At 42.8% G+C, this 21,870-nt stretch overlaps 1 protein-coding gene across 1 annotated transcript; it reads left to right on the forward strand.

Moving 5' to 3' along the window:
• Positions 1-9,906: 9,906 nt before the first annotated feature.
• On the forward strand, positions 9,907-10,445 carry H2al1k (H2A histone family member L1K). Its single transcript, NM_001085537.2, has one exon. It carries the CDS (start codon positions 10,004-10,006, stop codon positions 10,319-10,321), a length of 318 nt encoding a protein of 105 aa, NP_001079006.1. The 5' UTR covers positions 9,907-10,003; the 3' UTR covers positions 10,322-10,445.
• The last annotated feature ends 11,425 nt before the right edge of the window (positions 10,446-21,870 follow it).

Consider the following 21,870-nt stretch of genomic DNA (forward strand, 5'->3'; position numbering starts at 1 on the left):
AACTCCACCTTCAGGGCTACCTGTGCCATTAGTTTTGTTTTCCTGGAAAGTTTTTTTCATTTGGATGGTTGATCTCAGAACTTTGGTTCAAAAATTCTATAACTGATCAGTTTTACATAGTTTCCTCAAGCATCAATAGAATTACATTATTCTTTTTTATAAATGATTTTTATGAGATATTTCTTCATTTACATTTCAAATGCTATCCCCAAAGCCCCCTAACCCTCCCCCCGCCCTGCTCCCCAACCCTCCCACTTCCACTTCCTGGCCCTGGCATTCCCCTGTACTGGGGCATATGATCTTTCTAAGACCAAGGGCCTCTCCTCACACTGATGGTTGACTAGGCCATCCTCTGCTACATATGCAACTAGAGACACGAGCTCTGGGGTACTGGTTAGTTCATATCTTTGTTCCTCCTATAGGGTTACAGACCCCTTTAGCTCCTTGGGTACTTTCTCTAGCTTCTCCCTAGGGGCCCTGTGTTCCATTCGATAGATGACTATGAGAATCCATTCTGTATTTGCCAGGCCCTGGCATAGCCTCGCAAGAGACAGCTATATCAGGGTCATGTCAGCAAAATCTTTCTAATATATGCATTATTGTCTGGGTTTGGTGGTTGTATATGGCATGGATCCCCGGGTGGGGCAGTCTCTGGATGGTCCTTCCTTCTGTCCCAGCTCTGAACTTTGTCTCTGTAACTCCTTCCATGGGTATTTTGTTGCCCATTCTAAGAAGGAACAAACTATCCACATTTTAGTCTTCCTTCTTCTTGAGTTTCATGTGTTTTGCAAACTGTATCTTGCATATTCTAAGTTTCTGGGCTAATATTTGCTTATCAGTGAGTACATATCATGTGTGATCTTTTGTGACTGGGTTTCCTCACTCAGGATGATATCCTCCAGATCCATCCATTTGCCTAAGAATTTCATGAAATCGTGTTTTTAATAGCTGAGTAGTACTCCATTGTGTAAATGTACCACATTTTCTGTATCCATTTCTCTGTTGAGGGACATCTACAAACCCTTATTTCCTTCGTTCATTTAATTCAGCAGCTTTTAGCATAGTCTACCATTTTGGTTGTTTATTTTTGGTCTTTTAAAAGTTCTAAGAAGTTTGACTTTTATATCACAAGTAAAGAACAGTTGTTATAATAATAGAGAAACAGAAAATATCTGCACAGTGGAGAAAATAAAACTTTAACTCGACTGCCTAAGGAGAATAATTTTTAATGATTTTGTTGTATATACTTGGTAGTGTATATATATAACTATATAAATATATATAACTATATATAGTTATAGGTCAGTCTAAGGACTATATGTCCCAGTCCATACTAGCTGCAGAGTTTGCTGCAGGTCAGCAAAGGACAGTAAGGCCCAGTCCATCCTAGCTGCAGTATTTTATACAGGTCAGTCTAAGGACTGTAAGGCCCAGTCCATCCTAGCTGCACAGTGTGCTGCAGGTAAGTCTAAGGACTGTAAGCTCATTCCATTCTAGCTGCAGAGTGTCTTGCTGGTCATTCCAAGAACTGTAAGGCCCAGTCCATCATGGCTGCAGAGTGTGCTTCAGGCAAGTCTAAGGACTGTAAGCTCAGTCTGTCCTAGTTGGAGAGTGTTCTGCAGGTCAGTATAAGGACTGTAAGGCCCAGTCTATCTTAGCTGCACTCTGTGCTGCAGTTGAGACCAATTACTGTATGGCCCTGTCTATCCTAGCTACAGACTGTGCTGCAGGTCAGACTAAAGATTCTAAGGATCAGGATATTAAAGCTGCAGAATGTGCTGTAGGTCAAAGTACTTTAAGGCCCAGTCCATCCTAGCTGCAGAGTGTGCTGAATGTCAGGCTAATGATTGTATAGCACAGTCTATCCTAGTTACTGTGTGTGCTGCAGGTCAGTCCAAAGAGTGTAAGTCCCAGTCATCCTAGCTGCAGAGTGTGCTACAGGTAAGTCTAAGAGTTGTAATACTAATACAGTCCATACTAATGGCAGAGTGTTCTGCAGGTCAGTCTAAGGAATGTAAGGCCCAGTCTATCCAAGCTCCAGTGTGTGCTGCATGTCAGACTAATTACTGTAAGGCCCAATCCATCCTAGCTACAGAGTGTTCTGCAGGTCAGTCTAAGGAATGTAAGGCCCAGTCTATCCAAGCTCCAGTGTGTGCTGCATGTCAGACTAATTACTGTAAGGCCCAATCCATCCTAGCTACAGAGTGTGCTGCAGGTCAGTCTAATGTCTTTAAGGCTCAGTTCATCTGAGGCACAGTGTGTCCTGCATGACAGTCTAAAACATGGAAGGTCCAATCCATCGTAGCTAAAGAGTGTGTTGCAGGTCAGTCTAAGGACTGTAGGGCACAGGCTATCCAAGCTGCAGAGTGTTCTGCACATCAGTCTAAAAACTGTAAGACCCATTCCATTCAAGCTGCAGTGTGTGCTGAAGGTCAGTCTAGGGACTGCCAGTCACAGTCCATCCTAGCTGTAGAGTGGGCTACAGGTCAGTCTAAGCACTGTAAGGCCCAGTCCATCAGAGCTAAAGAATGTGCTGCAGGTCAGTCTAAGGACAGTAAGGCCCAGTCCATCTGAGTTGCAGAGTGTGCTGCAGATATGTCTAAGAACTGTAAGCTCAGTCCATTCTAGCTGCAGAGTGTACTACAGGTCAGTCCAAGGACTGTAAGACCCAGTATATCCTAGCTACAGAGTGTGCTGCGGGTCAGTATAAGGTCGGTAAGTCCCAGTCCATCTGAGCTGCAGAGTAAGCTGTAGGTCAGTCTAAGGACTGTAAGGCTCAGGCTATCTAAGATACAAAGTCTTACATCAGCCTAAAAGACTATAAGACCCAGTCCTTCCTAGATGCAGAGTGTGCTGCAGGTCAGTCCAAGGACTGTAAGGCCTTTGTGGCATTTGTTTCATGTAGAATTGTGGAACATTTACACCAAACAGCATTACCCCCTGTTAGTGCTCTTTCACAGCAGGATGACAAGGTATTTTTTCTATTTTGTGATTGAGGGAAAAGTTCTGGTAAGTGCTTTACCTACAGTTGCACAGTTAATGTTTTGGGAAGAAAACCAAGCATTTTTGAGGGTCTCTAGCAGTGAAGCACTTCCCACTCCCTAGTTTTCTTAGCTTTGGTAGCTTTCAGTGTTAACTTTGCTTGGTTCTCTGTTCTTATTGGCCTACTGGAGGGCTGCAGAAAACCAGCTCCTTAGAACTGATCCTGAGAGTGAATGATTGCAGAGATTTATAATAGCCAGGCAAGGGTTTGAGAATCAGGTGAAGTGAAAACCAGATGACGGAGAGAAAGGGAAAAATTCTGCCAGTCATTAATGTCTCTGACTCGTTGATTTGTTTCTAGGTGTTGTGGAGTCTTTTGCATCTACTGTCAGTCCGACCAGAATGAAGAACCTTATGTGAGCATCACTAAGAAATGACAGATGCCAAAAGATGGCCTTTCACAGGAGGTGGAGAAAGAGGGTGGCCAGGCAGAAGGGCAAGCTGATTACCCACCGTTCTGCATTCAGTCGGGCATCAGTGATACAGGCTTTCCTAGGCTCTGCCCCACAACTGACCCTACAACTGTATATAACTGTCTTGGAACAGAACATCACTACTGGAAGATGTATGTATGCATGCTTTTTTGTTAAAAACAATTCTGCTTACATTTAGGGTTCAACTGACAAACAAAACTGTTTTTATTCAGATAAAATCAGTTGATATGTGCATCTGTTCTGAGTCTGTGTTCCGTTTGCTAACCTAAAATCCCAGTGAATTAAAATAATAACACTTTTTTGTGGTGAGGCGGGTTTATAAATCTGTATTTTTCCCAGAACTCAAAAGGAAAAGTTCACTTACTCTAGTGTAGACCAGCTGAGGGGGCTCAAATATGTGGGAGCTTTAAATCATTGAAGACTGATTTACAACATGTTTTTGGACCTCTTTTCTGTGTGGAAAGAGTTTAGACTTCCTTATAGCATGGTACTGCTTGCAAGTGTGAAACTGTCATTTTTTGTCACTTTGACTTAGGAATCATGGGAGCCTGCTACATTTTAACTGAAAGGTTCTGATTTTCCTTCCTTCTTTCCTTCTTTCCTTGTTTCCTTCCTTATTTCCTTCCTTCCTTCCTTCCTTCCTTCCTTCCTTCTTTCTTTCTTTCTTTCTTTCTTTCTTTCTTTCTTTCTTTCTTTCTTTCTTTCTTTGCTTCCTTCTTTCTTTCCTTCCTTCCTTCCTTCCTTCCTTCCTTCCTTCCTTCCTTCCTTCCTTCTGTACAGTCTAATTAATAGAACAAATTCAATATTTTTAATTAGGTATTATTTCATTTACATTTCCAATGCTATCCCAAAAGTCCCCCACACCCTCCCCCACCCGCTCCCCCACCCACCCACTCCCACTTCTTGGCCTTGGCGTTCCCCTGTATTTGAAGGAAGATGAAATATTGTAACTTGTTTAGGAGCCCACAGCCCCGATCTGGGACTGAGAACAAAGCAGAACAAGCCCCCAGGCATGCCAAGGCAGGGCTGTTGATAAGGCATTCCTAAGAACATCTTGGCGGTAAAGATGAAAAGGTATTCAAGGACAAATGGGGCTACATTATCTAAGCTAACACCATCTGACCGGAATCTCCCCTCAATCCGAGGAAAGGTAGGGTCATCTTATCTAAAGTTCACACCATCTGGCCGGAATGTCCTTTCTGTTACCCCTTGGCACTGAGTAAAATCATATACATCAACTGGTTGTTATGTGAACAAAGATAAGCCCCAAGCCCACCGGAACAAAGCTCTGATGCCCCTTTTTGCTGACATGTAATCTTTCTGTTAATGAATCAATCCCGTGCCTTTGTCAAATTCCTTTGCTTCTTTAAAAACCCCTAGCTTACGAGCCTCAGGGCCGACTCCCCTGCCTCCTGCACGAGGTACGTGTCGGCCCAGAGCTCTGCCAATAAAACCTCGTGCGTCTTGCAACAAGAGAGGATTCTTGTGTTTGTGGGTGCTTCCTGTTCCTGGACTAGAGTGGGGGTCTCTAAATTTGGGATCCTACATATTGAGGCATATAAAGTTTGCACAACCAATGGGCCTCTCTTTCCACTGATGGCTGACTAGGCCATCTTCTGATACATATGCAGCTAGAGACACGAGCTCCGGGGTACTGGTTAGTTCATATTGTTGTTCCACCAATAGAGTTGCAGCTGCCCCCAGCTCTTTGGGTACTTTCTCTAGCTCAGTTTTACTATAAGTACAGTGTTCTTAATAGCGTTCTCACGCCCGGCCAGGAAGAACACAACAGACCAGAATCTTCTGCGGCAAAACTTTATTGCTTACATCTTCAGGAGCAGGAGTGCAAAAACCCCCAGCCCCAAAAGCGAAAGCCCCTTCTATAATGAAACCGAAACCCCTTCCCTATTTAGGAGAGTTATATTTCGCCTAGGACGCATCACTCCCTGATTGGCTGCAGCCCATGGCCGAGCTGACGTTCACGGGAAAGGCAGAGTACAAGTAGTCATAAAATACCCTTGGCACATGCGCAGATTATTTGTTTACCACTTAGAACACAGGATGTCAGCGCCATCTTGTGACGGCGAATGTGGGGGCGGCTCCCAACATCTCCCCCTTTCCTTTTAATAAGAGCAAATAGGCCACCCATATTAATGAGAGTGGAGATAGAGGTCAAATCCCCAGTGTGTAGGTAAAGGAGCCATGTACAGGATTAGCTCTTAGGCTCACAGGCTTTTACCCAGAGCAACCCTGACCTGCTCCCGTGTCGTTTTTCCTGGGGGAAGGGAACTAGGACACTGAACCTTCATGAAAGATGACGTGTCTCCCTAGAATAGGCTCATATATGCCGCAGAGCCTTTCTACTGCAGTGCTTAGCCGTGCAACTCTCTCGGGCTGCTGAAGCACACTCACTCTATCCCGTGCAATGAGACTAGCCTCATGGGATATAAGAGCTGAGTGGCCAGCGACCTATTGCCTAAGCATAGATATATCAGGGGAAGCTCCATGTTCTAGTCCTGCAAGCGCCTGGGCAATAACCACCTTGTCTCTCCTAGTTTGGGCCTTAAGCTTACAGACCAATCAAAGAAGCAACACTAATCCACAGCAAAGTGTATCTCCAAATAATATCAATCCCACCCATTCTTTAAAGAAGGAAAATGCTGAGGAGATCCAATTGGGTAATCCTTTGGTCAGGGACAGGTCCAAGCGCGTGGAGTTGACCTGAAGTCTCAATTCCCGAAGGATCTGTTCAAATTCAGCCATCCAATTCTGTAACATATACTGAAAAAGACTTTTTGACAAATTAGCTGTCCTAGTAAATTTCTCATACTGAATGGAAGTAACACACAATCTCGGAAACTTTTGTTTACACCCCAGCTGAGCTATTTGCCATAATACATCTAGTTGTTCCTAGACAAGATCTATGAGTTGATTAACCAGCATGAGACCTCTCTGTATCTTGACATTAGCTGAGGCCTGTTTATCTATGACTGTAGTCACTGAGGCTGACAAAGTGTTAATGGTGTCAGTCGTCTGGACCTGTCCAGACAGAGCCAAGGCTGTCTGAATCAAGGCTAAACCCAGTTCCTAGTTAGTGGTAAAAAAGCAGGAGAATACTTGAGCATTATACATCACCGTCATTGGGAGTGGAAATGTCGACATTATCCCCCAACGCTGCTCTCTCTTTATTATTGACGCCCTGGACATCATCAAGACGAGGGACATCAGTATTCCCTTGGTCAGTCTGGATTTTTCGGGTGAGTCTTTCTGGTATCCAAAATGGGTTGTCTTCATTCTGTGGGAAAACACAGATAGCTCCCCTGGATCTTATCAAAATAGGATCCGGGCCATACCATTTATTATCAAGGACATTTTTCCATTTAACCATCTCATTGGGCCTATCTGGCTCTGTACAATGACGTTCAGCCGCAGTATGGCCATGAGCATCAATATTTAAAAAATTGAGTGTAAAGAGTGCCAAAGACACAGACACTCTTGGTGCTCGGGGTAAAATCTCTTCAAAAGTTCCCATCTTCTGTTTTATAAGATAGGCTTTGAGGGTGCGATGCGCACGCTCAACAATACCCTGTCCTTGAGGGTTGTATGGAAGTCCAGTCAGGTGGGTTACGTCCATCTGACGGCAGAACTGCTGAAATTTTTGAGACGTATAAGCTGGTCCATTATCAGTCTTAAGGAGTTTGGGTTTCCCCCAAGCACTCCATGCCTCAAGACAATGTTGAATCACATGTGAGGCCTTTTCTCCGGTTAACGGAGAAGCAAACATGATGCCAGAACATGTGTCAATGGACACATGGAGATATTGAAGTTTTCCAAAGGAAGAAACATGTGTAACATCCATTTGCCAGACCTGTAGAGGTCGAATACCGCGTGGGTTAATTCCCACATGAGGAACTGGCAAGAACTCACAGCAGCTTTGACATTGAGTAACAATGTCACGGGCTTCTTTTCTTGTCAAGGAGAAACGACTGCGTAATGTTTCAGCCGTCACATGAAAATTGTTATGAAAATTTCTTGCAGCCTCTACCGGGGATGATAGGGCAGCAGCCACCACTTTAGTGGCCTTATCTGCCAAATCATTTCCCAGAGCCATGGGGCCAGGTAGGCCTGAATGGGCTCTAACATGAGTAATATAAACAGGAAATCTTCTAGATAACAAAACTAATTGTATCTGCTGAAAAATATTGGCAACTCTACTGGAAGGCTTAATCACTCCAGCCACTTCTAAAAGATTTACTGCATTAACCACATAACAGGAATCTGACACAATATTAAGGGGTTCTAAAAAGGTTTTTAAAACTTCTAAAACCACTAAACATTCTACCACTTGAGGTGAATTTTCATTATATTGTTTGGATACCACTTTACCATTAGCCACATAGGCACCTATGCCAGTTTTTGATCCATCAGTATATACCACAATCCCATTTTTAAGTGGGTTTCTTCTAAACATGTAAATATTGATTTCTCTCAAAGGAGGAAATATGCGTGACATCCATTTGTCAGACCTGTAATGGCCTGACGCCACGAGGGTTTACCCCTACGTGAGTAGATAAAATTTGACAACAATCTAAAGGCATTATTAAGTAATCAGAATCATTTCTAGTAGAACCAATCCCTCTGGCAGCTCTAGGAATACCAGAGGAAGAAAAAACAGCCATGTAGGCTTGGCAAAATTATTAGTTGAGCTATTCTGTCTCTTTGTGATATAGAAAAGACAACTTGAGGACAAGAACAGAGAACCTGAAGTTCCCCTTTACAATCCTGATCTACAACTCCAGGGTGGACAATAAGACCTTGTAGGCTGCAAGAGCCTGCCTCTGTCATTATTGTCCAGTGGCTTCACCTGCTCGGGAGAGCGCCTTCCAGGCCCTAATAGCCTTTTCATCTGATTCAGAACTATTAAGAACTGGCTTCTCTAATTGATCTTTTTTCTTTTCTTTTTCCTTTTCCTTCCTTCTAATCTCTCCCCAGGTATTCTTACCTGACCTAAACTTTTCCTCGGGTTCAAGACCCTTGGAAAGGCCTGTATACTTATTTTGTGAACCATATTTTCTCTTTGCTCCTATTCTCTCTCCCCGCTTTACTTCTGATAGATTGTCCTGAACTTCATCCAGAATCCGCCCTGCCTTAACCACTTGATAACATGTGAAAAGGAACAAAAGGGCTTCTAACACTAGAGAAAGTTCAAGGCCAAACATACCTTATAAAGCTATTTTCCACTTTACTTCTGATAGACTGTCTTGAATTTCCTTAGAAAGTTCAAGGCCAGGCGTACCTTGTAAAGCTATACTTACGGGTTACCGCCGTTCCCCAGCTGAAAAGTTCTGAATTCATGCAGTTGAATCCTTCTTAACAGTCTGCTTTACGGGAACCTTTATTACCGCGACCCGCAGTTCTGGTTCTGGAATGAGGGATCTTCCTTGCGCCGGTGAAACTCCCGTCCCGAGTTTCCTCCCGGGTTTTTTCTTCCCGGATTTTTTCTCGTCCCGGAATTTCTCGTCCCGGATTTCAGCACCAATTCTTAATAGCGTTCTCACGCCCGGCCAGGAAGAACACAACAGACCAGAATCTTCTGCGGCAAAACTTTATTGCTTACATCTTCAGGAGCAGGAGTGCAAAAACCCCCAGCCCCAAAAGCGAAAGCCCCTTCTATAATGAAACCGAAACCCCTTCCCTATTTAGGAGAGTTATATTTCGCCTAGGACGCATCACTCCCTGATTGGCTGCAGCCCATGGCTGAGCTGACGTTCACGGGAAAGGCAGAGTACAAGTAGTCATAAAATACCCTTGGCACATGCGCAGATTATTTGTTTACCACTTAGAACACAGGATGTCAGCGCCATCTTGTGACGGCGAATGTGGGGGCGGCTCCCAACACAGTGTTGTGCCATGATAAATGTTACCTATCCTATTAGATTCTAAAACCTAGAAACATTTCATCATATCAAGAAGAAAACATGAACACGTAGGTCTTGTCAGATTGTAAAAATCTAAGAGAAAGAGTTACCATAAGAGGAGGATATAACCAGGTGGGCTTGGAGGCCTGCCTACAATTCCAGTTGTGTGAGGCTAAGACAGAATCTGCAGAGCAAGGTGGCTAGTAAGACTATATTGGTGAGCTCTGGCTTGGATTGAGAGATCTCATCTTAGTAAATAAGATAAAAGACTGATCAAGGGTGAGTCTAGTTCCCAACTTCAGGCCTTAGGAATCATATGTGTGGCCACACAGGACACAGGAGCACAGGCAAACATTCACTCACACAGTCTCACACACACATGAAAATGAGAAAAGATAAAAAGGACATATTCAGTAAGATGTGCTGTTTCCTAATATGGGCATTTCTGCACTGAACACCAGAGTTCAGTGGCTACCAGTGATATCATAAAGTATGTTGTAACAAAGTCCTCTCAAGGATAACTTCTTAGGTGGGTGAGAAGGTTGGTTATTTGGAGAGCCTCGGGCCAACAGAGAAGGCCATCTGAGCCAAAACCTCCACACAGACATCATGGCCAAGAAAATGCAAAGGCGAAGAAGACAGAAAAGAACCCGCTCCCAGAGAGGTGAGCTTCCTCTTAGCCTTGTAGATCGTTTCCTACGAGAGGAATTCCATTCCAGTCGCCTGAGCTCTTCCGCACTTTCATTCCTCACGAGTGTGCTCGAGTACTTAACATCGAACATCCTCGAACTGGCTGGTGAGGTGGCCCACACCACTGGCAGGAAGCGCATAGCTCCAGAGGATGTACGTCTGGTGGTACAGAACAACGAACAGCTCCGCCAACTCTTCAAACCAGGTGGCACATCAGTGAATGAGGATGACAACTGATGATGCCTGGGTCTCAAGAGTCTGGAGGTTCACCGCACCTTCAGCCTCACCCTGCCCCAGTGTCCTACTAGCTGGGGGAGCAAATCAAATATGCTATTAAAGCATCTAGATCGAACCCCATTGATCCTGGCTCCTTTTGTTTCTTCATTTTGAGCTAGAGGTTGCTATGAACCACCCGGGAGGGTGATGGTGGGTTTGAAGCTGTCGTTAATGTGGGGAACTTGATTTCCAGAGGAAATTTCTAATAGGGACCACGTGAGCAGTGGTCTTGGTGTGAGGAGGTGGTGATGTGTAAGCACTTTTGGCCTGGTGGCAGTGGGAGGATTTGGCTAAGGTAGAGAGGGCAGAGAAGCTGTCCTGGTAGTCTGTGAGCCCACAAGGCCTTGGAAGGCCAGGAATTTGTCTTCAGCCTCCCAGGCACATTGTATTCTCAATGAGATGCTGCCAACTGGAGATGGGTGGATGAAGACATGGACTGTGGTAGGAAAGTCTTCCTTGGAGGTTAGGTCTCAGGTTAGAAGATGATGACTGTGGGGTGGGGGACACCACGTGTGGCATAAGTTTGGCATGAGGTTCAAGGGTCGGGAGCCTTCCCTGAGCAATGATGGTGAAACCAGAAGAGAAAGGCTGGAAGAAGACCCCATGGGAAGACCAGCAGGCTCGACTAACTAGAACCCTGAGATCTCTCAGATACTGAGCCACCAACCAGACAGCATACACTAGCTGGTTCCAGTCCCCAACACACATATAGCAGAGGACTGCCTGGTCTGGACTCAGTGAGAGAAGATGCACCTAACCCTTGAGAGACTTGAGTTGGACTTTGTTAACCAAAATCTTGTTCTGTTAAAAATCATGCTAACTTTCCAGTATTAAACTGTTCTGTAATTTACAAAATGTGTTTTGTGTGTATGAGTGTTTTGGCTACATGTATGTCTGTGTACCAAATGGGTACATTCCTCCTGGAGGCAAGAAAGAAGTGTCATGTCCTCTGGCATTGGAGTTAATAGCTGGTTGTAAGTTGCTGTGTGGGTGTTGGGAAATGAACCTGATCCTCTAAACGTGCTCTTAACCTCAGAGTCATCCTCTAGGCCCTCTTCTTAAACTGGTCATTTACATGGTCTGAAAAGCACTTACATTATGACGTGAGAAGCCTGTGCCTAAGATCCTATTCTCTAAAATCACTGAAGTCCATTGTTACTGGACTCTGAAAAACTTGTTGGTTCTTTATAGATAAAAAAAAAAAGAAGAAGAAAATAGAGAAGACTGAAACCTAAGTCCTTATAGTTCACTGGTGACTTCTAATAATTTTCACAAGTGAACAATCAGGTGAGAGTGCATAATAGATATAATACATCTGATTATACCCCTGGAAGTAGGAATAGAGAATTGATATGAAAAATAAGATAACAAAACTAATATAAAAAGATTATTTTGGCCAAAATAGCTCTAATAATGACACATCTCAAAGACACATGCAATAATTTGTAGGTGTGTATGTGCTAATAAAGCTACATAGAAAAGTGTAATATGAATTCTTATTCAAAAATTACTGTTATATGATACCTGACAAAAATTGAAAAGGGAAGATTTGAAGTCTTTTTTCTTAATTTACTGAAATAACAACTGGCAACACCATAATTTTATTACCTAATATCATGAGGGACGGCACCAACAGGACCCTGATAATTAAAAGTTGAGCTCTATAATCTGTTGCCAAGTATCCAGTATTGGTTCCCAGGCCCTTGTGGATATGAAGATATGATTCAGGCTTAAGTCCATTACATAGAGTAGTGTTGTATTTACTTATAATATGTCATGTCTGCTCTCAACCAGGAAGAACGACACGACCACCAGTCCTTCTAACAGCAGTTTATTCAGCAAACTTCTGTCTTCATCTCTCTCGCTTCAACTTTTTCTCTCTCAACTTTATCTCCCTCTCTAACCCAGGCCTCTCACTCTTATATACTCTCAGCCCTCATCCACTCACGGCAGGCCACGTCACCTCACCAGGCACGCAGCTTCACCTAATCAGGGCAGCAGGGGCATGTCTCCACCAAAATGGATTCGCCAGTATCCTGGTGCACCTGCGCAGCTCTCACGATGGTTGTGGCTTCTTTTCAGGTGTATGAGGAAGCCAGGTGCAAGTCATAAGACTTAGCTGCAGTCCCTGGCGCCTTCTTGGGACTGCTGCCATACCCGCTCCTCACAATAATATACACCCATTTTTCCTATATTTTATCTTATTATCTGATTTGAACAGGAATTTGCTATCTTGCCTAGGCTGATCTCATATTTGGGAGCAGAAGTGATTCTCCTACGTCAGCTTCCTAAGTATCTTGAACTACAGGCATGTACCACTACACGTGGCTCTTCCCTAATGCCAGCTACAGGTCACTTATAAACAGCACAATGTAAATGGAATGTAAATAGCTTTTCTTCTTGATTGTTTAGGGGAGGATGAAAACAAATTATACTTCTTCATTACAAACACAGTTTTCTAACATTTTCAGTCTGCAATTGGTTGAATTGTAGATGGAGAACCTGCACGTAAGAATCCTAACCGTACTTATGCTAGCATGGTTTCCTCCACTAAGATTAATGAAGATAAGGCTGAGTACCTCTTTTGCTTTGATTTTCTCCCCGTGGCTCGTTAATACTGATGTAGGAAAGTTAATTTCTCTAACATTGGCTCTGACAAGTTGAAAGAGCAAATGGTTTCTTTCCAAGGATTCTTTGCAAATCTTAGACAAGTTTAACCATGAAAGACAAGGTGGATTTTCACTTCATTTCACAAAAAAGCAATATAAATTATGTTTTAGCACTTTATGATAAGAGCAGATTACTACCCCAAAACTCTCATTTTCACAAAAAGAAAACCAGTTGAAAAAGACCATTTTCTCAGAAAGGCAACCAGATTTAAGGTTTGTTTTAATAAAATCACCAAATGTGTCTTTAGACTGTCTTACTAGTAAACCCAATACAAGTAAGTTAGTTTTGTCATTTTCAACTCTTAGTGGTTGTGATACAAGAACTGTACAAGTTTTGTCTATCACTATCTCCTCATGGAGGGAGCCTGAGGGCTGAGCCCTCCCTGAGGTCTTATAGGCAGTTGAGCAGGATGAAAGCCCCTCCCCCTCCATGAGGAAATACTGGTGTTTAACTGTTGCTCAGGAGGGGGAAGTCAGTTACCTCAGTAGTTTAGACACTGGTAAGTTAACCTGTGGTACCACAAATAACTCTTTATTCTTTTGTTTACACATACACAAAGACTAAAACAGGTTTGGCAAAATTTTAGTGCCTATTTGTGTTCCTCTTTTAGATTCTTTTTCCATAGACCTTTTACAGTTTTCTATAATGGTCAAATTTGTGATTTACCATTCTTCCCTTTTCCCATTCTAGAGCAGCAAACCACTGTACCTTAGGGCAGACACGGTATCTTTTCTGCCCATAAGAAATCCTCCTAGCACTTAGAAGGCTGAGTGAAGCAGGAAAATTGTCACAATTTCAAGGCCAGTCTGGAAGACAGAAGTCCAGCTCAGCCTGAACTGTGCTGTGCAACTGTCTCAAAAAAAATAAGCCTTATCATCTTGAGATTCCTAGTATATCTTCATTCACATAACTTTTAAGGAGCTTCTTGTAGTTCCCGAGATAAAGAAAACTGATGAATAATTAGGAGTTTCTGTCCTTCCAGCAAACTTAGTCGGTTTCATGGGCACACCTAGTTCATTCTTATTTTCTTTCTTTTTTTATTGGGTATTTATTTCATTTACACTTCCAATGCTATCCCAAAAGTCCCCCACATGCTCCCCCACCCACTCCCCCAGCCACCCACTCCCACTTCTTGGCCCTGGCGTTCCCCTGTACTGAGGCATATAAAGTTTGCACGACTAATGGGCCTCTCTTTCCACTGATGGCCAACTAGGCCATTTTCCGATTCATATGCAGCTAGAGATACGAGCTCTGGGGGATACTGGTTAGTTCATACTGTTGTTCCACCTATAGGATTGCAGATCCCTTTATCTCCTTGGTTACTTTCTCTAGCTCCTCCATTGGGGGCCCTGTGATCCATCCAATAGCTGACTGTGGGCATCCACTTCTGTGTTTGCTTGGCCCCGGGATAGTCTCACAAGAGATATCTATATCTGGGTCCTTTCAGCAAAATCTTGCTAGTGTATGCAATGGTGTCAGCGTTTGGAAGCTGATTATGGGATGGATCCCCGGATATGGCAGTCTCTAGATGGTCCATCCTTTCATCACAGCTCCAAACTTTGTCTCTGTAACTCCTTCCATGGGTGTTTTGCTCACAATTCTAAGAAGGGGCAAAGTGTCCACACTTTGGTCTTTGTTCTTCGTGAGTTTCATGTGTTTAGCAAATTGTATCTTATATCTTGGGTAGCCTAAGTTTCTGGGCTAATATTCAATTATCAGTGAGTACATATTGTGTGAGTTCCTTTGTGATTGGGTTACCTCACTCAGGATAATGCCCTCCAGGTCCAACCATTTGCCTAGGAATTTCATAAATACATTCTTTTTAATAGCTGTGTAGTACTCCATTGTGTATATGTACCACATTTTTGTATCCATTCCTCTGTTGAGGGGCATCTGGATTCTTTCCAGCTTCTGGCTATTATAAATAAGGCTGCTATGAACATAGTGGAGCATGTGTCTTTCTTACCAGTTTGAACATCTTCTGGATATATGCCCAGGAGAGGTATTGCGGGATCCTCATTGTAGTACTCTGTCCAATTTTCTGAGGAACCGCCAGACTGATTTCCAGAGTGGTTGTACAAGCTTGCAATCCCACCAACAACGGAGGAGTGTTCCTCTTTCTCCACATCCTCGCCAGCATCTGCTGTCACCTGAATGTTTGATCTTGCAGTTCCCTTTACTTCCTTGGGTACTTTCTCTAGCTCCTCCATTGGGGACCCTGTGATCCATCTAATATCTGACTGTGAGCATCCACTTCTGTGTTTGCTAGGCCCCGGCATAGTCTCACAAGAGACAGCTATATCTGGGTCCTTTCAGCAAAATCTTGCTAGTGTATGCAATGGTGTCAGCGTTTTGAGGCTGATTATGGGATGGATCCCCGGATGGTCCTGGAGGGCATCATCCTGAGTGAGGTAACCCAATCACAAAAGAACTCACACAATATGTACTCACTGATAAGTGGATATTAGCCCAGAAACTTAGAATACCCAAGATATAAGATACAATTTGCTAAAAACATGAAACTCAAGAAGAATGAAGACTGAAGTGTGGACACTTTGCCCCTTCTTAGAATTGGGAACAAAACACCCATGGAAGGAGTTACAGAGACACAGTTTGGAGCTGAGATGAAAGAAAATTGGTTCTTAAAATGACTTAAATATTGTAAATGTTTGTTTTATATATTTTCTTCCTGTTTACCTTATTTTCACTGTTTCTAACCTCCGTGTGTGTGTGTGTGTGTGTGTGTGTGTGTGTGTGTGTGTGTGCGCGTACGTACACATGCTTGTACATGTTTTTATTAAGAAACCTGGGATGCAGAGATGTGTGTGACTTTGTGTTTGGATATTTGGGACTTGTAGATGCCTAGACAGAGTACAGGTTTGCATTCTTGCTTAGAGGTTTCTTTTTGATGTGGTGCAACGATAATGATAAATTCAGGAGGTGTGCTTGCATGTGGAGCAGCCTCTTCTTCACAATATCAGCTGTTACTTTGCTGACATCCTTTGGATCTAAGATCAGTAGCTTAGTCTGAGGTGGCCTGCCTTTCTACCAAATAGTTGTGCTGCCACACTATTATCGTAGATTATTTTGTAAACTGCAAACTACACACTTCAACATAAACTTTGAAGGAATGTTAAAGAAATTAAGGGAGACAGTCTGAACACATTAGAATGTTTCTTGGTTGCTTGCACTATTTGGGGATGTTTAGGTAGAAAATCTTGTTAGAGGAAGTATATCAGTATGCTCAGGCTTTGAGGCTATATAGCTGTCTCTGCTTTGTTGTGTTTGAATCTATATAGCTCTCTCTGCTTTGTTGTGTTTGAGGCTATATAGCTCTCTCTGCTTTGTTGTGTTTGAGGCTGTATTGCTCTCTCTGCTTTGTTGTGTTTGAGGCTATATTGCTCTCTCTGCTTTGTTGTGTTTGAGGCTGTATAGCTCTCTCTGCTTTGTTGTGTTTGAGGCTGTATAGCTCTCTCTGCTTTGTTGTGTTTGAGGCTGTATAGCTCTCTGTGTTGTGCTTGTCTTGGAAGATCTGATTACTCTGCTTTCTGCTCTGGCCACTATTCCTCCTGCTATTTTGCTTTTTTGCTATTTTGCTATTTTGTTTATCTGCCATGATGGACTTTTTTCTCCTTTTCTCTTTTCTTTTTCTTTATTCTTCTCCCATAAAATATTTCTTGACTACAGACTCCCCTCCCTCCACTCCCCAAGTCCCCCACTCTCCTCTCTCCCAGATCCATTCCTCCCGTGTTTCCCCTCAAAAAGTACAGGCCTCCCAATTGATATCAACTGCACATGGCCAAACAAAATACAGTAAGAGCAGGCACAGTTCGTCATATCAAGACTGGACAAGGCAACTCAGTAGGAGGAAGAGGGTCCCAAGCTCAGGCAAAAGAGTCAGAGACACCCCCATTTCCATTGTTTGGAGTCCCACAAGAACACCATAAGTTATATGCAGAGGACCTAGTTCTGACCCATACAGGGCCTGTACTTGTTGCTTCAGTCTCTGTGAGTTCCCATGAGCCCTGCTTACTTGATTCTCTAGGCTGTGTAGTCCTGGTGTCCTTGACTCCTCTGGCTCCTACAGTCCTTCATCCCTGATGAACTTTTGCCCCTCTGGAACTGTAAGGCAAAATAACTCTTCTGTAGGTTGATGTTGTACCACAAAAATGGAAAAGTCATTAATATGGTCCCCTTATATATGTAATATCCCTTGCTTGATAATGAGTGTATGTGTGTGTATGTATATATATATATATATATATATATATATATATATATATGTGTGTGTGTGTGTGTGTGTGTGTGTGTGTGTATACATATGATGTTTTTCTTTGAAGGTGAATTGCATGTATATTTTTTCACCTTTCATTTTCTGTTTTCTATAGTCACTCTGTGTTAAGTGAGAAAATGAAAAGTTGACTAATTGCTATATATTCATAAAGAAATAAGGTGAATATATAGAAAGAGTTAAACAGACTCACATGGTGATACATTTTGTGTGCTGTGAATGATATCCAGGGAAGCCCTCATAGAGATGCTTTTGTATGGATAGGAATCATTGATGTTAGTGGCCTTTTCTAATTAAAGTTGCTTCAGTTAATTATTATGTGGGAGACCAAGAACGACGGTTTAAAGATTCAACCCTTTTATTTCCATATATAAGGTACTTTTGCTGCTTACTACATATTGAAAGCTATTTCTGGCATCTCTAATTGTACTTCAAGACACCTATCAATGATTGAGACTCAGAATAGAATTGAACCTTCTCTAGGAAAAACAATATGAAACAAATTTAATACATCTTATACCAGGGTTAGTACAAAGACACATGGTATTCACTATTTTATAGAAAATTAGGAGAATAAGTTCTTGCCTTTAGGATATCTGAGATTAATTTCCTTTGGGTTGCGGTTCAAGACATGGAGTTACTATCTGCTTCTGAACATTTTCTGTGTCATATTGTACATTTAGATCAGGATCCAGACATCAACATTAATTAGAGGAAATATTTCTGTGTGTATATCTATACATTGATGACAGACTAGTAAATGAAGAGGATTACATTTGTTTTACCTATAGTAGTTATTGGTTTAATAATACATCTTTATTGCTAACTCATAATTATTGAGTGACTACAACTAGTTGGGATATTAGGTACAGTTTAGGTACTGTGGCAGTATTCGGAAAGTTATATTCCACTCTGCCCACTCTCCCAATTTACATCATAAGTGAATGGCCTATGAATGAGATACTGGATCCTTGGTCCTCACTCCTCTCTTTGCTTTCTGACTGCCATGAGGAAAGTTGTCTTTTGTACCACATATTCCCAGCTGTGATGTACTACCTTGCTACAGGATCCCAAATAAACCTTTTATCTTTTAAAGTTGATTATTTCAGGTACTTCGTTATAGTCATAAAAAGTTTTTAATATATTATATGTCAGATGTCAGTAAATAATACAAGACCTTTGTCCAGAAACAGTCTATCAAGTATATCAATTTAATTTATTTCTTTTCGTCTAAAAACCGAGTATTTGTAGACTAAAAAAAAAGAGCTAATTGGATCTTGGGTCCCAGTTCCCTCAGAACCAGTCTGTGCAGGTCAGCCCAAGGACTGCGAAGGGTGAGCTAGCGGACTGCTGAAGCAACACAACTTCTGGGACAGGCAAAAGTGACACAGCTTCTGGGACAGTCCCCATTTTGGTCTCCAGACATCCAGGCACCTTACTCACCAGAGGAGAGGTGTCTGCCCAGGAGGGCTCTTTAGGAGCAGGTGAGGGAATCATCTTGGTTCCTGGGTCCCTCAGAGCCAGTCTGCAGAGGTCAGCTCATGGACTGCAAAGGCGACACAGCTTCTGGGAAAGGTAGAAACGACACAGCCTCTGGAAAAGGCAGAAGCAATACAGCTTCTGGGACAGACCCCGGTTTCGGGCTCCAGACATCCGGGCACCTTCCCTGACAGAGGAGAGGTGTGTGCCGAGGAGAGTTCTGACCTCCAGATCAGGTGAGAGAGCCATCTTGTGACTCGTGTCCCTCGGAGACCAGCCTGTGCAGTTGAGCGTTCAGACTGCAGAGGCAACACATCTTCTGGGACAGGCCCTGTTTTGGGCCTTCATCTTCAGCCAGGAGGCAGACCTGAACTCTAGATATCTGTGCACCTTCGCTGCAAGAAGAGAGCTTGCATGCAGAGAGTACTCTGACCACAGAGACTCAGGAGATATCTAGACTCCCAGGTTGTCTGACAGGCTAACAGAATCACAGGAGGAACAACTCCAACCAGAAACAACTATAACAACTAAATCCAGAGATTACCAGATGCTGAAAGGCAATCGTAAGAATCTTTCTAACAGAAACCAAGATCACTCACTATCATCAGAACCCAGCACTCCCACCTCAGCCAGTCCTGGATACCCCTACACACCCAAAAAGCAATACTTGGATTTAAAACCATATCTCATGATGCTGGTAGAGGACATCAAGAAGGGCTTTAATAACTCAAAGAAATACAGGAGAACACTGCTAAAGAGGTAGAAGTCCTTAAAGAATTACAGGAGAGACAACCGGCCACCTTCCTGGTGAGAGCACAGGGGTCCGCCCGGCCCGAGAGGTTTCTGCCTCAGGCCCCGGCGGCGGGAGCCACCTTGGCTCCGGGACTCTGCGGAGGGCAGGCTGCATGGGTGAGGGTGTGGAATACAGAGGCCAGCAGTTTCTGGGACAGGCGAGAGCCACAGAGCTTCTGAAGGGGCACCATCTTCGGCTCCAGACAACCGGCCACCTTCCTGGCCAAAGCAACACAGCTTCTGGGAAAGATCCTGTTTTGGGCCTTCATCTTCAGCCAGGAGGAGGTCCAAACACCAGATAACTGTACACCTTCCCTGAAAGAGGAGAGCTTGTCTGCAGAGACTGCTCTGACCACTGAAACTCAGAGGAAAGAGCTAGTCTCCCACGTCTGCTGATAGAGGGTAACAAAATCAACAGAGGAACAATCTCTAAACAAAGACAACTATAACAACTAACTCCAGAGATTGCCAGATGGCGAAAGGTAAATGTAAGAATCCTACTAACAGAAACCAGGACCACTCACCATCATCAGAACCCAGAACGCCCACTTCGCCCAGTCCAGGGCACCCTAACACACCTGAAAAGGTAGACCTGGATTTAAAAGCATATCTCATGATGATGGTAGAGGACATCAAGAAGGAATTTAATAACTCACTTAAAGAAATACAGGAGAACACTGCTAAAGAGTTACAAGTCCTTAAAGAAAAACAGGAAAACACAACCAAACAGGTAGAAGTCCTTATAGAAAAACAGGAAAACATATCCAAACAGGTGATGGAAATGAACAAAACCATACTAGACCTAAAAAGGGAAGGAGACACAATAAAGAAAACCCAAAGTGAGGCAACGCTGGAGATAGAAAACCTAGGAAAGAAATCTGGAACCATAGATTCGAGCATCAGCAACAGAATACAAGAGATGGAAGAGAGAATCTCAGGTGCAGAAGATTCCATAGAGAACATCGGCACAACAATCAAAGAAAATGGAAAATGCAAAAAGATCCTAACTCAAAACATCCAGGAAATCCAGGACACAATGAGAAGACCAAACCTACGGATAATAGGAGTGGATGAGAATGAAGATTTTCAACTCAAAGGACCAGCAAACATCTTCAACAAAATTATAGAAGAAAACTTCCCAAATCTAAAGAAAGAGATGCCCATGAACATACAAGAAGCCTACAGAACTCCAAATAGACTGGACCAGAAAAGAAATTCCTCCCGACACATAATAATCAGAACATCAAATGCACTAAATAAAGATAGAATACTAAAAGCAGTAAGGGGAAAAGGTCAAGTAACATATAAAGGCAAGCCTATCAGAATTACACCAGATTTTTCACCAGAGACTATGAAAGCCAGAAGAGCATGGACAGATGTTATACAGACACTAAGAGAACACAAATTCCAGCCCAGGCTACTATACCCAGCCAAACTCTCAATTACCATAGATGGAGAAACCAAAGTATTCCACGACAAAACTAAATTCACCCATTATCTCTCCACGAATCCAGCCCTTCAAAGGATAATAACAGAAAAAAAAAAGAAAAAAAAAAAACAATACAAGGACGGGAACTACGTCCTAGAAAAAACAAGAAGATAATCCCTCAACAAACCTAAAAGAAGACAGCCACAAGAACAGAATGCCAATTTTAACAACAAAAATAACAGGAAGCAACAATTACTTTTCCTTAATATCTCTTAATATCAATGGACTCAACTCCCCAATAAAAAGACATAGACTAACAGACTGGCTACACAAACAGGACCCAACATTCTGCTGCTTACAGGGAACCCATCTCAGAGAAAAAGATAGACACTACCTCAGAATGAAAGGCTGGAAAACAATTGTCCAAGCAAATGGTATGAAGAAACAAGCTGGAGTAGCCATTCTAATATCTAAAAAAATTGACTTCCAACCCAAAATAATAAAAAAAGACGAGGAGGGGCACTTCAGACTCATCAAAGGTAAAATCCTCCAAGAGGAACTCTCCATTCTGAATATCTATGCTCCAAATACAAAGGCAGCCACATTCATTAAAGAAACTTTAGTAAAGCTCAAAGCACACATTGCGCCTCACACAATAATAGTGGGAGACTTCAACACACCACTTTCACCAATGGACAGATCATGGAAACAGAAACTAAACAGGGACACAGTGAAACTAACAGAAGTGATGAAACAAATGGACTTAACAGATATCTACAGAACATTTTATCCTAAAACAAAAGGATATACCTTCTTCTCAGCACCTCATGGCACCTTCTCTAAAATTGA

The sequence above is a fragment of the Mus musculus genome, chromosome X (genome assembly GCF_000001635.26).
Source record: "Mus musculus strain C57BL/6J chromosome X, GRCm38.p6 C57BL/6J".
In the NCBI taxonomy this organism is placed as follows: domain Eukaryota; kingdom Metazoa; phylum Chordata; class Mammalia; order Rodentia; family Muridae; genus Mus; species Mus musculus.

What these genes read in the sequence shown, in the direction of transcription:
- H2al1k (NM_001085537.2), top strand. Translation starts at nt 10,004, where the DNA reads ATGGCCAAGAAAATGCAAAGGCGAAGAAGACAGAAAAGAACCCGCTCC.